Source organism: Leptonychotes weddellii, chromosome 4, assembly GCF_054177405.1.
Source record: "Leptonychotes weddellii isolate Sample4059 chromosome 4, ASM5417740v2, whole genome shotgun sequence".
In the NCBI taxonomy this organism is placed as follows: Eukaryota; Metazoa; Chordata; class Mammalia; order Carnivora; family Phocidae; genus Leptonychotes; species Leptonychotes weddellii.
This window is the reverse complement of record NC_138372.1, coordinates 137,667,693-137,682,805: the sequence shown is the minus strand read 5'-3', so window position 1 is coordinate 137,682,805 and position 15,113 is coordinate 137,667,693. Positions and strand designations below refer to the sequence as shown.

Here is a 15,113-nt window from a genome sequence, read left to right as displayed (position 1 = left end):
ATCATGGACTTCTGTTTTGTTATCTAGGTTAAAACCATGGCAGATAGTGCCTTGGGAGGATTTGACATGGAAAATTTGTTGCAGACTTTGTATGTAGAAAATAGAGCTGGATTCTTCTTTACTAAATTCTGTGAACATTCAGGAAACAAGGTAGAAAATAATGATTTTAAATCTAATTTTATGACTTTACCTCATTTTAAACTAAGAGAAGTTGAAGTAATTCAATGCTCAAATAATTATATTTGATATTAAAATTCCCATTTCTTCTGGTAAGAAATTTTATGCTAAATATTTAGTAAAAATGTAAACATCTCAGTTATAATTCTCTTGGTTCACTATCCTACTAGAATTACAAAGAAAAGTAAAGGATTGACTTGTATTATTTTTTTTAAATATTTTTATATTTATTTATTTTATAGAGTGAGAGAAAGAGCGTGCCAGCAGAGGGGAGGGGCAGAGGGAGGAGAGGGAGAGAGAGAATCCTGAAGCCGACTCCCCACTGAGCATGGAGCCAGACATGGGCCTTGATCCCAGGACCCTGAGATCATGACCTGAGCCGAAATTGAGTTGGACGCTTAACTGACTGAGCCACCCAGGCGCCCCTTGACTTGAATTATTAACAATATTTTATTCTCATGTAATTTTGTTTTGATGTAATATATATTAAATTCAGAGTTGATGTCTATCAATCCTTTAATTTTCATTTTTAATAACTCTAACAATTAGAAGTTGCAATGGATAGTGGAAAACTCATTGCCAGTTTTGTTTTGTTTTCATTTTGCTCAAATGTAAAATATTTCACTGGCTCAATTATTAGAGTAGTGTTTGGTTTCAGTATGATATACATTTGTCCATATATATCAAAATACCTCCAGATTTTGGTTTCATGCCAGAAATATGTCATTACTCTTTAATTGTTAACTAGCATGCTTCCTATTTTAATGGCCAATTATATAAGAGGCATACATGCAAAAATATAATATTTTAGTGACAATACCAGTAAATATTTTGTATGCTGCCAGTTTGTAATAGAAGATAAGACCATCTTAAATTGAACCTGATTTATGGTAACACCAAGGAGCTGAACAATTATTTATATTTGAAATTAGAGCTTTGTAGAGCTTTAATAATTGGGTGGTAATGATTTATGTATTTTTTCCACCTACAGTTGTGGAAGAACAGTGTGTACTTTTGGTTTGACCTACAGGCTTATCATCAGCTTTTCTACCAAGAAACACTTCACCCTTTTAAAGTATGCAAACAAGCCCAAGTAAGTAGTAAATAATGTTGGTTCAATGTGCAGCTCTAAGTACACAAAAAAAATGAAAAAGTTGTGTCCAGCTCCAAACAAGAGAAATCTGGGACTACAGGCAAAAAGGCAGCAGGTAAATTGTTGCCATGGGATTTCTTCATTTAAATGTCAGTACAATATTGTTTTATAGTCTGATTTGTGGGTTTCCATTTTATCTATTTTATTTGGTTTGCTTTATTTTCTCTGCTGGCAAGTACTTGTTCTGCCAATAAAGGACATCCCATATTTTTTGTAATTTATGCCTTTTTGGTTTGGTTGTGAGTGACTTAAAAGAGAACCCTGAGAGAGGACTTGTCATGAATCATTGAAGTGATGGGGAACAGAGACACTGACCAGAGCTATTCTCTGAGCTTACTGTAGGAATCAACTGTTGGACATACTCAGCCTGGTGACCTTCTAGAGGGCGGGAAATGATGTTGACTCTGTGGTGTAGGCTCCATGTCATCCCCTATGCTTCTGTACTACACACCATGTAAGACAGAGACAGAGGTGGAGGAAAGAACATCTCAAGACCATGCTGAAGCAAAACAGAGGAGGAAGAACAGAGGATTCTCTGCAAAGGGAAACCGAGAGAGTGGCCTCTTTTGAGGGGGAAGGAAAGAGAATAGAATTATGACTCAAGCTCACTTAATCTTTTCAGTTTTTTATTCTTAGGATCTTGTGATCTTTTTTTTCTTTCAAATTATTTATTTATTTGAGAGAGAGAGAGCATGAGCAGGGGGGAGGGCAGAAAGAGAGGAAGAAGCAGACTCCTTGCTGAGCAGAGAGCCCGACATAGGGCTCGATATCAGGACCCTGAGATCATGACCTGATCCCAAGGCAGATGCTTAACTGACTGAGGCACCCAGGAGCCCTAGGATCTTATGATCTTTTATGGAGAGAAGTCTTCAAGCCTAGAAAACTGCTAATCACTTCTATATTTGTTCACCACGTAAGTGGTTCTCATAAGCTGGAATAACCCCATTCCGGAGAACCTCTCCCCAAATGATGCAGAGATAGTTTTGTCATATTGCGTATTACCTTATTTATTTTTTTTTTAAAGATTTTATTTATTTATTTGACAGAGAGAGACACAGCGAGAGAGGGAACACAAGCAGAGGGAGTGGGAAAGGGAGAAGCAGGCTCCCCGCAGAGCAGGGAGCCCGATGTGGGACTCGATCCTAGGACCCTGGGATCATGACCTGAGCCAAAGGCAGTCGCTCAACCGACTGAGCCACCCAGGCGCCCTTATATTCTTATTCAGGATCTCAGAGAGCTGCTGGATGTTTGTTGTTCCTTCCACCACCCGGACTCAGGTGTTAATAACTATGCTTTGTAAATCAGCTGACAGAGCTTTGTACTTTTTATTATGAGAACAAGGGCTTCAGCTGCTACCTAGCCCAGATCTGGCTCAATGCAATCATGAAATTATAGCTCTAATTTGCCAGTACCATTTTTTGAGACCACATAGTGGGCTCTTTTGCTTGTTCATCCTTGACCTGTGGGTCTCTACATATCCCCCTCCCCCTGGCCTATTGCTCCTGTCTGGAAAAGTACCATCTGTTATTTATTATGTTTTCACTACTGCAAAGCCCACTCCTCCAAACATCTTTGGCTGATCCATCAAGTGGGTTCTTTGTTGTTGTTGTAGTCACCATATTTCCACGCACTCGTACAAATGGAAATTCTATTTAAGTTTGGTAGACTTACTAGTTCTTAGTAATGAAATTATTCTACCCGCTATAGAAGTATTGTGAAACAGGATACAACCAACTTTTGGTTATTCTGAGATGGATTATTCTGTTTGGGGATCATCAAGGTCTGAAAGCTTTTTATCCTCCTCTAGATTATCTTCTAAAATTTTTTTTTTTAAAAAATAGAAGTATAATTAGCATACAATGTTAGATTCATTTCAGGTGTACAACATAGTGATTTAACAATTTTGTACATTACTCTGCTCATCATTGTAAGGGTAGTCACATCTGTCACCAAACAACATTATTACAACATTAATAACTATATTCCCTATGCTGTGCTTTTCATCACCATGACTTATTTTATAACTGGAAGTTTGTATATCCCTTAATTGCTTTTATCTGTTTTATTCATGTCCCCATTCACCTCCCCTCTAGCAACCACCAATTTGTTTTTGTATTTAAGAATCTGTTTTCTTGTCGGGGCGCGTGGGTGGCTCAGTCGTTAAGCGTCTGTCTTCGGCTCAGGTCATGATCCCAGCATCCTGGGATCGAGCCCCACATCTGGCTCCCTGCTCTGCAGGAAGTCTGCTTCTCCCTCTCCCACTCCCCCTGCTTGTGTTCCCTCTCTCACTGTGTCTCTCTCTGTCAAATAAATAAAATCTTTAAAAAAAAAAATCTGTTTTCTTGTCATTTGTTCATTTGTTTTGTTTTTTAGATTCCATATATAAGGATGGACCTAGAGGGTGTTATGCTAAGTGAAATAAGTCAGAGAGATAAATACCATATGACTTTACTTATTCTTCCCTAGGTTATCTTTTGGGGAGTCACAGCAGGAGGGAGGGGGGAACAATGGAGAGAGTTGCCTTCAGGTTAATAGAGGGAAATTGAAGGAGCAAGTCATGTGATTTTTTTTTTCTTGGCTTGTTTGCTTTTTACATCTATGGTTACTTTATTTTTTGGTTAATAGAGCAATGGTCTAGATTGGTTTAGGTTTTAATTATCCAAGATTTCTGTGCCTCCAGATATAAGAATTGCCTCACAGTATGAAATAGCATTCATTTCTTTATAATACAAATGCTGTACGGCTTTCTTCAAGGGTATATTTACAATACAGATATTTGGATCAATAATGCCAATGGTAGAATGTAATCAGCTGGCACCATGTTAAAGGCACTGTGAACAATATAAAATTGTTTTTATACATCTGACACGCTATATGGTAGGAGACCAAGAGTTGGTTCCAAGGGACTTATATGCTTTTCTGTATGATAGTAAGCAAATTACATACCTTGAAGTTTTGCCTGATAAAATATTGCAGAAGTAGGCAGACTAGATGCGGAATCAGTGACAGTGACTTAGCAAGAGTAATTGTCCAAGAGCTTGAACTGCAGCCTAGGGCGCATCCTGAAGATTTTACTGCATGGCTTCAAGATAGAATAGTGCAGTTAGAAGCCAATTGAAATGGTCTTGGCAAGGAGAAAAGGAGTCACTTACCCTAGTGCAGAGGTAAAGTCTTTGACTCTATTAACAGTTTTCCAGGGGACCATCTACCACTGCTAAGATTTGGAGCCTAGAGTGTTGCCACAGATAGTCCTACTGCTTTTTTGATACTACATACTTGCTTCAGTGATAGAGTACTACAAAAGGATGAAGGAGATCTGGGTACCACTGTCTTTTTTTTTTTTTTTTTTTTAAAGATTTTATTTATTTATTTGAGAGAGAGAGAATGAGAGACAGAGAGCACGAGAGGGAAGAGGGCAGAGGGAGAAGCAGACCCCCTGCTGAGCAGGGAGCCCGATGCGGGACTTGATCCCGGGACTCCAGGATCATGACCTGAGCTGAAAGCAGTCGCTTAACCAACTGAGCCACCCAGGCGCCCATGGGTACCACTGTCTTTTATGACATCTTTCATCTTTGTAGAAATCTGTCAAACAAAGCGCATTCCAGCAAAAACTAGGCATTTAGAATTTACCACTCTCTACAGCATATACATTGAGAATTTGTTTTGAAATAAGCAAACAAGTATGATCATAAATATTGCACATGTTTACACACATGTACACACACTTATTCTTATTAATCACATACATATTTAAGTGGGAAAGAGGAAGAGAGAAAAAAAAAGTAAAAATTAGAGCCCAGGAGAAAAATTATTTGGAGAATGTAGGAATTAATGAGTGGAGAGAGTAGGTAAGAATGAAATGGAAAAGAGGAATAAGAGGATTTGCTTACTTTTACTACAAAGTGCTATTTAATATAAAGATATTCTTGCAGCAGTGTGAGATTTTTTGCCTTATTCAATGGAACATGTATCACCTAGATCAGAGGGTATATGACATAGAAGGGAAAAAAAAATCACAGACTTGGAGTTGAAAGAAATGAATTTACATCAGATGGTGTTATTATTATGCTAGTTCTTAGCTGGGTAAACTTAGTCAAGTCAGTCAGTTTAATAAGCCTCAGTTTCATGTCCTATAAAATGTGGGTGGTAATAATGCTTTACATTTTATTTCCTTCTACTGTTTTAGAAGTTACATATTCTATTTCTCTTTTCACGCTTACAGTTTTAACATGCATACCAAAATTAACAAAGTCTACAATTAATCATTATCTTAATCCTTTCAAATAACTTAAGGATCTTAGAACACTTTAATTCCACCACACCTTGCCCATTTTACATATCATTTTTGTATGGCATTTAAATTTTTTTTATATACCTACCAAGTAGCTATCATCATTTTTGTTTTGATACCATTGATGTTTGTGTAGATTTATTCACACACAGATTTCATGCTTATCATTGCTTTTTGCATCATATTCCTTCCTTTGGGTTTCATTTCTGAAGAATATCTTTTAGTAGGGTTTTCATTAGGATTTACTAGTGGTAAAAAATCAGATTTTATTTGTCTGAAAATGTTTATTTAAATTCTCTCATCGGTCATGTGACTGAATATAGAATTATAGGTTGACTATTTTCTCTCAGCACTTTGAAGATATTATTCTACTGTCTTAGGGTTTCTGTTGCTCTTTTTGAGGAGTCTCCTGTTGCCCCTTTGCTTTTTCTCATCGTTTGATTTTTAATCTTCTCTTAAACTTCAGTGTTCCATATTGCACCTCAGTATGTTTACCATAATTATCTTTCTTGGGTTGAAGTTGCTTCTAGAATCTGAGGAATCATGTCTTTTATCAATTCTGGAAAATCCTCAGCCATTATTTCCGTCAGTTTTTCTACTTGTCTTTTCTGTGTTCTCTCCTTCAGGATTCCCTGTCTGGTAATGTTGTCAATCCTATATCTCTCTTAATCTCTCAAGGTTTTCTGTATTTTTTTTTTTTTTTTTGAGAGAGAGAGATTAGAAGTGGGGTGAGGGGCAGAGGCAGAAGCAGGCTCCCCCACTGAGCAGGGAGCCTGATTCGGGGCTTGATCCCAGGACCCTGGGATCATGACCTGAGCTGAAGGCAGACGCTTAACTGACTGAGCCACCCGGGTGCCCCTTTTTCTCTCTTTTAGTATCTGTGTTGCGTGTGGTAAATTGAAATAGATATATTTCCTTTGATCTGTTTTCCAGTTCATATGTTGTTTCTTCAGCAGATTTCAATCTGCTATTTAACCCATCCATTGAGTTATTTTAAGAATTATTTTTTTATTATTTTTCTACTTGTGTTTTTCAAGTCTCTCTGATGTTTTTGTCTCATTTTTCCTTCATGTTTTTATTTCTTCTTTTATGTCTTTAAACATTTTAAACATATATTATAGTCTGTAGCTATGTTAGTTATCTATTCCTGCATGACATTATTACCATAAGTTTGTGGCTTAAAATGACACACATTTATTATCTCACAGTTTATATAGATAAGGAGCCTGGCCACAACTTTGCTGGGTCCTCTGCAAGGCTGTAAATCAAGACGTTGGCCAGGGCTGGTTTCTCATCTGTAGTCCCACAGTGAAGGATCTGCTTCATGGTTGTCAGCAGCATCAGGGTCCTTGCAGCCACTGGGCTGAGGAGAACTCAGTTTCTCACTGGCTGTCAGCTAGACACTACCCCAGCTCTGTGCCATATAGTGTGGCCCCCTCCATGGTGACAGCTCACAACATGGCAGCTTACTTCTCCAAAACCAGCAAGGGAGGCAGTTTCTTAGCAAGACAGGCATTACCATTGTGTGTAATGTAATCACATACACATAATCACATATATCTCATCACTCTTACTGTATTCTGTTGGTCAGAAGCGAGCCATGCATTATATGCCCACACAGGGGGAGAGAATTACAAAAGGGCATGAACGCTAGGAGACACTGAGAGTCTGACTGCTACAGCATCCAATAATTCTATGATTTGTAGTTTTTGGAAGACCTAATTTTGCTATTTATTATTTTTGCCGACGTGTTGCATTCCTTCTTATAGGTAAGTCTGAATTATGAGCTGTTTAGGGAGGTTTTTACCTATGGTGCTTATGCTAGGCACATTTTTAATGCTGATTTCTCATCTTGGAGTTTCCTTATTTGCCAAGTGTAATCTTGAAAACCCAACCCAACAAGATGGTAAATTTACAATAATGAATCCTGAATTCTTTTGCATGGAGTCTAGGCCAGGGCAAGCAAGCTTCTGTTTTTGTTTCCTAGGTTTGGTCAATGTAGATATAGGTAGTGACAGAGATAGAGATACACACATGCATATATTTTTTTCCCATTCTGCATTTCACATTGTGTATGCCCCTTCAAGGACCTTGGTGTATGTATGGCTCTTAGTATAACTTTTCCACCTAGTGAGGGTCCAAAGACTTGTCTCCTGTACCCAGTGGCTCTTATAACCCACACTCTTGGTTTGCCCCATGGTAGTCCTATTGTCAGCTCATGCTTATCACCCTGATTTTTAGTATATTACTTAATTTTGGCCCCTGCTGGTTTTCCTTATTATCTCAGCCATACGTTTAAAAGAATATTTGTTATATTTTAGGTATTTTATAGAGAAAGGATTTTCAACTAATCTAGCCTGTCAGCATACCAGAAAAGGAAGCAGTCATATATTTTCTAATACCCACAGTAAACATACGAGGTATTTTTATCCTATTTTTTAATAGATAAAAACAAACTACATCTCTGAAATGTTAACCGTGCTGAAGTTTCATAGCTAGGAACAAAATTAAGCTCAAACTTGAGATGCAGAACTGATTTCAATGCTGTACTTCACCTCCTTTACCCTATAAAAGTTCTCATGTCTACTTCACAGGACGTCTGTAAGGATGGCATAAGATAATGTAGGTGGGAATATTTTGTAGTACAGACATACCTGGAGATATTGTAGGTTTGGTCCATACCACTGCAGTAAAGCAAATATCACAATAAAGTGAGTCGAACGAGGGGTGCCTGGGTGGCTTCATCGCTTAAGCGATTTCAGCTCAGATCATGATCTCAGGGTTGTGAGATCGAGCCCTGCATTGGGGCTCTGTGCTAGGTGTGGAGCCTGCTTAAGATTCTCTCCCTTTCCCTCTGCTCGTCCCCTCCCACTTGCATGCTCTCTCTCTCTCTCTAATTAAATTAAATTAAATTAAAATAAAGTAAAAGAATCCAATGAATTTTTTTGGTTTCCCAGTGCATATTCAAGTATGTTTACACTACACCGTGGTCTATTAAGTGTGCAATAGTCTTATGTCTAAAAAACAATGTATATACCTTAATTAAAAAATACTTTATTACTAGGGGTGTCTGGGTGGCTCAGTCGGTTAAGCAGCTGCCTTTGGCCCAGGTCACGATCCCAGGGTCCTGACTGAGCCCCACATCGGGCTCCTTGCTCAGCGGGAGCCTGCTTCTCCCTCTCCCTCTGCCTGCCACTCCCCCTGCTTGTTCTCTCTCTCTCTCTCTCTGAGAAAAATACTTTATTACTAGCAAATGCTAACCATCATTTGAGCTTTCAGGAAGTCATAATGTTTTTGCTGGTGGAGAGTCTTTGACACTGATGGCTGCTGACTGATCAGAGTGGGGGTTGCTGAAGGTTGGGGTAGCTGTGGTAATTTCTTGAAACAATAATGAAGTGTGCTGCATTGATTGACTCTTCCTTTTACTTAACACTTAGAGGCCATTGTAGGGTTATTAATTAACCTAATTCCAATTGTTTTGTCTCAGGGAATAGGGAGGCCCGAGAACAAGGAGAGAGACAGGGGAATGGCTGGGTGGTAGAGCGGTCAGAACCCACACAACATTTATCGATTACGTTTGTCATCTTATTTGGGCACAGTCTGTGTCACCCCAACATAATTACAATAACATCAAAGGTCACTGATCACAGATCACCATAGCAAATATAATAATAATGAAAAGTTTGGAATATTGTGAGAATTACCAGAATGTGACATAGAGGCAGAAAGTGAGCAAATGCTGTCGGGAAAATGATGCCAAGAGACTTGCTCCATGCTGGGTCGCCACAGACCTGCAGTTTGTAAAGAAAATGCAGTATCTACAAAGCACAGCAAAGCGAAGTGCAGTAAGATATGTTTTGCCTGTATACTGTAGAGCACGCTATGTAATAAGTAAATATCATTATCATTATTAGAGTCAATACTTAAGGTTCTCTCAATTACCTAGACAATGGGGAAGGAAAAGAGGAATTTGAAGATATCCAAGCAAATAGGCTGGAAGAACAGCAACTACTAAATTCATAGCTATTCATTCAATCAGTACTAGAACTTACTGAGTTTCAGAATATACCTCATAGAATCACAACCTTTAAAGAATATCTTTGACAATATTCTTACTTACTAATTAACACTTACTGAGAGCAGCTATGTGCCAGGCAAGGTTCTATAAATACGGAGATGATTGGGGCAAAGTTCTTTGCTTATAGAGCTCACTTTCTAGTGGGGGAGAGAAATAATTACTGAAGTACTTCAATTATATTTAAAACAAAACCAAATTAATAGCATCTTAACTGGAGATTAAGTTCTTAACTGGAAATTACTTCTTTCTTCACCAGCAGGTTAACAGTTGGTTATTGGTTTTTTCTGGTTTTTTTTTTTAATTATTGAGGTATAATTTACATACAGTGTTATATTGGTTTCAGATGTACCACGTAGTGATTTGACAACTCTATACATTACTCAGTGCTCACCATGATAAGTATAGTCAGCATATAAAGTGATTACGATATTATTGACTATATTCCCTGTGTTGTACTTTTCATCTCTGTGAATTATTTAATTTATAACTGGAAGTTTGTAGCTCCTAACCTTTTTTTAAATCTATTTCACCCATCCCCTCACCCACCTCCCCTCTGGCAACCACCAGTTTGTTTTTTGTATTTAAGAGTCTTTTTGTTTGCTTATTGTTTGATCATTTGTTTTTTAGATTTCACATATGAGTGAAATCATATAGGAGTTGTCTTTCTCTGTCTGATTTATTTTACTTAGCATAATACCCTTTAGCCCCATCCATGTTGTTGCAAGAGCAAGCTCTCATTCTTTTTGTGTCTGAGTAATATTCCATTACACACACACACACACACACACACCACATCTTCTTTATCCATTCGTATATCAATGGACATTTAGGTTGCTTCCATATCTTGGCCATTGTAAATAATGCTGCAATAAACACGGGGGTGCGTATATCCTTTTGAATTAGTGTTTTTGGTTATTGTTTTTTAAAGATAATCATCAGCTTCTTTTAAAATACCCATAGGAGGAAAAGAACGGTTTCCTTTTTTTTTTTTTTTTTTCACTTTTGAGCCAAAACCTTTCATCCTTTGGTCTTATTCTGACCCTGTGAAGCAATTACAAAATAAATCTTTCTTTCAGGTGACAACACTTCAAACAAAAAATTATAATGTCATGTTTTATTCAGATCAACAACTTTAGACTAAATCTCAAATCTTTTCAGTATCTTTTACCATAACTAGATGAAATCTTGACATTTGGAAGTCTCTCCTGACATCTCCACTCAATAATTTGATAGCTTGGAAATATTCTGGCCTAATGCTTTAGTGAGTGACTCTGTTGCTCCTATGTGTGTACCTTCCTACAAAGAAATCACTTGATGCAAAACCATAGTAAATAGATCAATCTAAGTGACTACTTCTACCTACCCAGAGTCTGTAGTACCGTCACTGGCTTACTCTTGGGTTTGCAAAATTGCACACGAGAGAAAGAGGACACAAAACCTGAGTCAATAAATGTCATCAGACCTATATTATGCATTGGTATTTTTAGGGAAGCCATAAGTTATGTGATAGTAATGCAGAATTCATTAATATATTCATTCAGCAATTATTTATTGCTATCCTTCTCATTTCCTTCTGGGCCCAAATCACTTTAGTTTCCCATTAGGTGATCTTAGACACAGTGTGGAGCCAAATGAAGTTCATACCAGCTTGGGCAGCATAATCCCACCTGAGGGGTCTACAGGTATGTCCATGTATTTGACTCCTTTGCTCCTATTTCTGTCTATTCCTGTGGAAGCAAAAAATCAACGCAAGTTAGATAGCTGTTAGATCGCCAATTACAAGCAAATTTTCCCTAGCCTAAAAACTTCTACTGACACACAAACAGCTATCAAACATCTGGTACATACGAGTCTCTGATCGATGGTGAGAACACTTTGGGGAACGAAGCACACACAGGTGTTGCCACCCAAGTGCTATCAAGGTTCAAGAAGGTACTCTTCTTTTGCCTACGTTTCCAGAAAACACTAGGAAGATTGAGAAAGAGGAGACCACGTAGCTCTATCCCCATAAAATTTGCATTGTCTGGACAATGTTTCTCCATGTAGTTTGAGCTAATTTTAGGTAACCAAGACCTTGGGTGTTACCATAAATTCCTTTGAAAAAGCTTACAGCACAGAGAGGCGGTGTTGACATTTTTTCTGATAATCAGCTTCGTTTTTTTTCTTTGCTTGCTGTCATCCATTACCCTAATTGTTTAGCTCTTCTCCTTCCTTGGCATTTACAGGACTTAAATACTTCGGGGTGGTCCTGACATTTTCATTAAAGTGCTGTGAGCTAAGTGCTCCCTTTCTAGGCTGATGGTGTATTTTCAGGTGCACTAACAGAGCTCATTATTTCTTTATACAGCAGCAGCATTAAGAATCAAGCTGTGTTTCCTGAAAGATGAATGGGCATGGGTGAGGGGTGAGGTTGGGGTGGTGATTAAATGTGGAAAATCCTGTGCCTCTTCATAGCTTTATGGTAAGTTGCAGTGTCTTTATAATTAGGCTGCTTCTTGAGTGCTGGGCAATTATTCTTCAGGCTTTATTACATTATTTGTTTTTGTTACCAGAGAGATGGTGTCCCAAGTAGCAGTCAGGCTTGGAATCCTGCGCACTATGAATCACTGAGCACAGAATCAGCGGGGTTCCCATCTTGCGTCCCATTTTATTGTGCTTGCTAGTGAATTCAGGAAGAACACGTATAGAAGCCAGCTTTCTAGCTTACAGTTATTCATTCGTTTCTCCTGTTCCTGATGCTTCTACCAGCTATCTACATTCAGTCTTCAGATTTTGAATATTATAGGATTATGAGCCAAAAAGGATCTCCAAAGATCCTCTTGTTTCCAAAGAAGTCACCATATGAAGTTCTCTAAACCATAATTAGCATTATACCTGACATTTATTTAATGTTTACTGTCAATTAGGTTCTGTGGGGACCACTTTAAAGGGATAATTTTATTTAATTCTTCACCATCCTAAAAGGCAGATATTGGTGTTATCCCCATTTTACAGATTAGGAAGCCAACATTTAGAGAAATTGAATACTTTCTTAAGGCCATCCATTCAGCAATTAGACTTAACTTCTAAAGTCGTTGCTTTGTTATTGTCTCTAGAAAAAGGAGTATCTCTATATCATCTTGTTTAATCTTTCACTGTAGTATCTTCAAATATCTTTATGGACACTAAATACTAAAATACCAAGTTTAACCCTTAACATTTTCCCCCACTGGACTTTAAGCTCCAAGAAGACTGCTTTGTTTACCTTGTGTGTTCAGAACTGGAACTGGCATATAAAAGATGCTCTAATAATATTTACTGAATGACTGAATGAACTCACTGGCATATTTATATCCTTAGCAACATATTATAAACCTAATTATAGATAATCATTGATTAGTTTTATATGACTGCCAGCAAGGTGTTTTTATTTAAAAACATTTAAAAAAATAAAAATAGTTTAAGGAGCCTACATATACCATCACCTAGCTTCAACTGTGATCATTTCTTTCTACGCATGCTGTGTGTATAGTCCAAGTTTGCTTTTAAAAAAGAGCTCTTGGGGGCGCCTGGGTGGCTCAGTTGGTTAAGCATCTGCCTTCGGCTCAGGTCATGATCCCAGGGTCCTGGGATCGAGCCCCGCATCGGGCTCTCTGCTCCGTGGGAAGCCTGCTTCTCCCTCTCCCACTCCCCCTGCTTGTGTTTCCTCTCTCGCTGTGTCTTTCTCTGTCAAATAAATAAATAAAATCTTTTAAAAATAAATAAATAAATAAAAAAGAGCTCTTGGGGTGCCTCGGTGGCTCAGTCAGTTAGGCATCTGACTCTTGGTTTTGGCTCAGGTCATGATCTCACGGGCGGTGGTGAGATCGAGCCCCATCTCGGGCTCCATGATCAGTGCAGAGTCTGCTTCGGATTCTTCCCCCCCCACCCCGCCCCGTCCCTCCTCTCGCTCTCTCTCAAATAAATAAATAAAATCTTAAAAAAAAAAAAAAAGAGCTCTTTGGAGTGCCTAGGTGGCTCAGTCAGTTAAGCATCTGCCTTCAGCTCAGGTCATGGTCCTGGAGTCCCGGGATAGAGCCCCACGTCTGGCTCCCTGCTCAGTGGGGAGTCTGCTTCTCCATTGCCCTCTGCCCCTCCCCCTGCTCCTTCTCTGTCTCTCTCTTACTCTCTCAAATAAATAAATAAAATCTTAAAAAAAAAAGAGCTCTTAAGAAATTTCACTGGAGCAACAATGAAGTCTCCTTGTCCCTTTCCACTTTACCCAAGGAACTTAAAAATAAGGTTGCTTCCTGAAACTGAACCTATGAAATCATTGTGTAAAACAATGTGTAAATAAAACAGAGCAGTTGTCTAGGGAATGGTTTCACAGGCCAGCAAGACTTAAAATGAAGGTACTGGTACATTTAAAGAAAGTATGTTCCCGTCAAGGAGAAGTATTAGTCAGCAGAGCATCCAGAAAAAGAAGGTTGCAGAGGCTGACCTTGACCTCGCAGTTGAAGCACTATGCTGAGCGGTCTACTCCTGTGAGCACCTCATTAGCCTAATAGATCTCACGGAGAGAACATTCACGGGGGGTCATAGTTAATTTCCCTGATTTGACTGTAAGCAACCTCGACATTTAAGGGTTGCTTTCTAAGGTGATGGGCTGGCTAACATAAACATCCAACCTGTTTGACAGTTGATTTTCTCATTGTAAAATAATCCCTCAGTGATCTGGTTTCATGATCAATTTCTCTTGTTTTGTTAGTGTGGATTAACTTCCTTGTGAGACAGGTTTTTGTTTGTTTTTGTTTTTGTTTTTTAAAGCCAAAAATGTTAATATAGTCATGCTTTTCTCATTGAATTATTCTTTGTTCATTGACTTTCAAGAAATTATTTTTATTGGAGGTTGAATGATTCCATTAGTTTAAATACATATTTTGCTTTTGTCAGAAGTTTTTTTAATGAATCCAAAAATTGACCAAAATAAAATATTTATTTGTTGCTTAGTGTTCCTTGAACCAAGTAGTAGTAACTCTTTTTTGTATGTAATTGTTTATTTTATTCCATTTTATATTAATCAGTTTTGTTTAAAATACCTGAAGCAATGGCCCAAGTTATTCTTAAGCCTAGCATATTTTGTCCCTTGAGTTTGTGGTTTGCTTTTGGCTTTACTTAACATGTTCTGTGTTCCCTTCTGATTTTTCATTCTGTCCAAAATGATTCAAGTTTGTTTCATTCTTTTATCCTACTGGCATTTTTTTTTTTTTAAGTTCTCTTTTGCACTGAGTTCTTCTTAATAGAATCGGAGTAATTGCCAGAAATTCTCAGTTTGATTGTCATCACATTATCTTTTTTTGTGCAATTCCATTTTGTGTTGATCTCTGCAGTAGTTTGCCTCTCAGTATCAGGATGTTGCAATCTCTGGGAATCTTGAAGATTCCTAATTGAAAAAC

At 38.1% G+C, this 15,113-nt stretch overlaps 1 protein-coding gene across 9 annotated transcripts in view; it reads left to right on the top strand.

The window, feature by feature from the left end:
• The window catches only part of RGS22 (regulator of G protein signaling 22), a 119,978-nt gene that overhangs the window by 59,867 nt on the left and 44,998 nt on the right, over positions 1–15,113 (top strand). For 8 of the 9 annotated variants that reach the window (XM_081817070.1, XM_081817066.1, XM_081817073.1 and 5 more), the window contains exons 13-14: positions 28–150; positions 1,169–1,270. In XM_081817070.1, coding sequence (XP_081673196.1) covers positions 28–150; positions 1,169–1,270 — 225 coding nt within the window. The remainder of the gene's footprint in view (positions 1–27; positions 151–1,168; positions 1,271–15,113) is intronic. The other variant, XM_081817068.1, reaches the window with a different exon arrangement.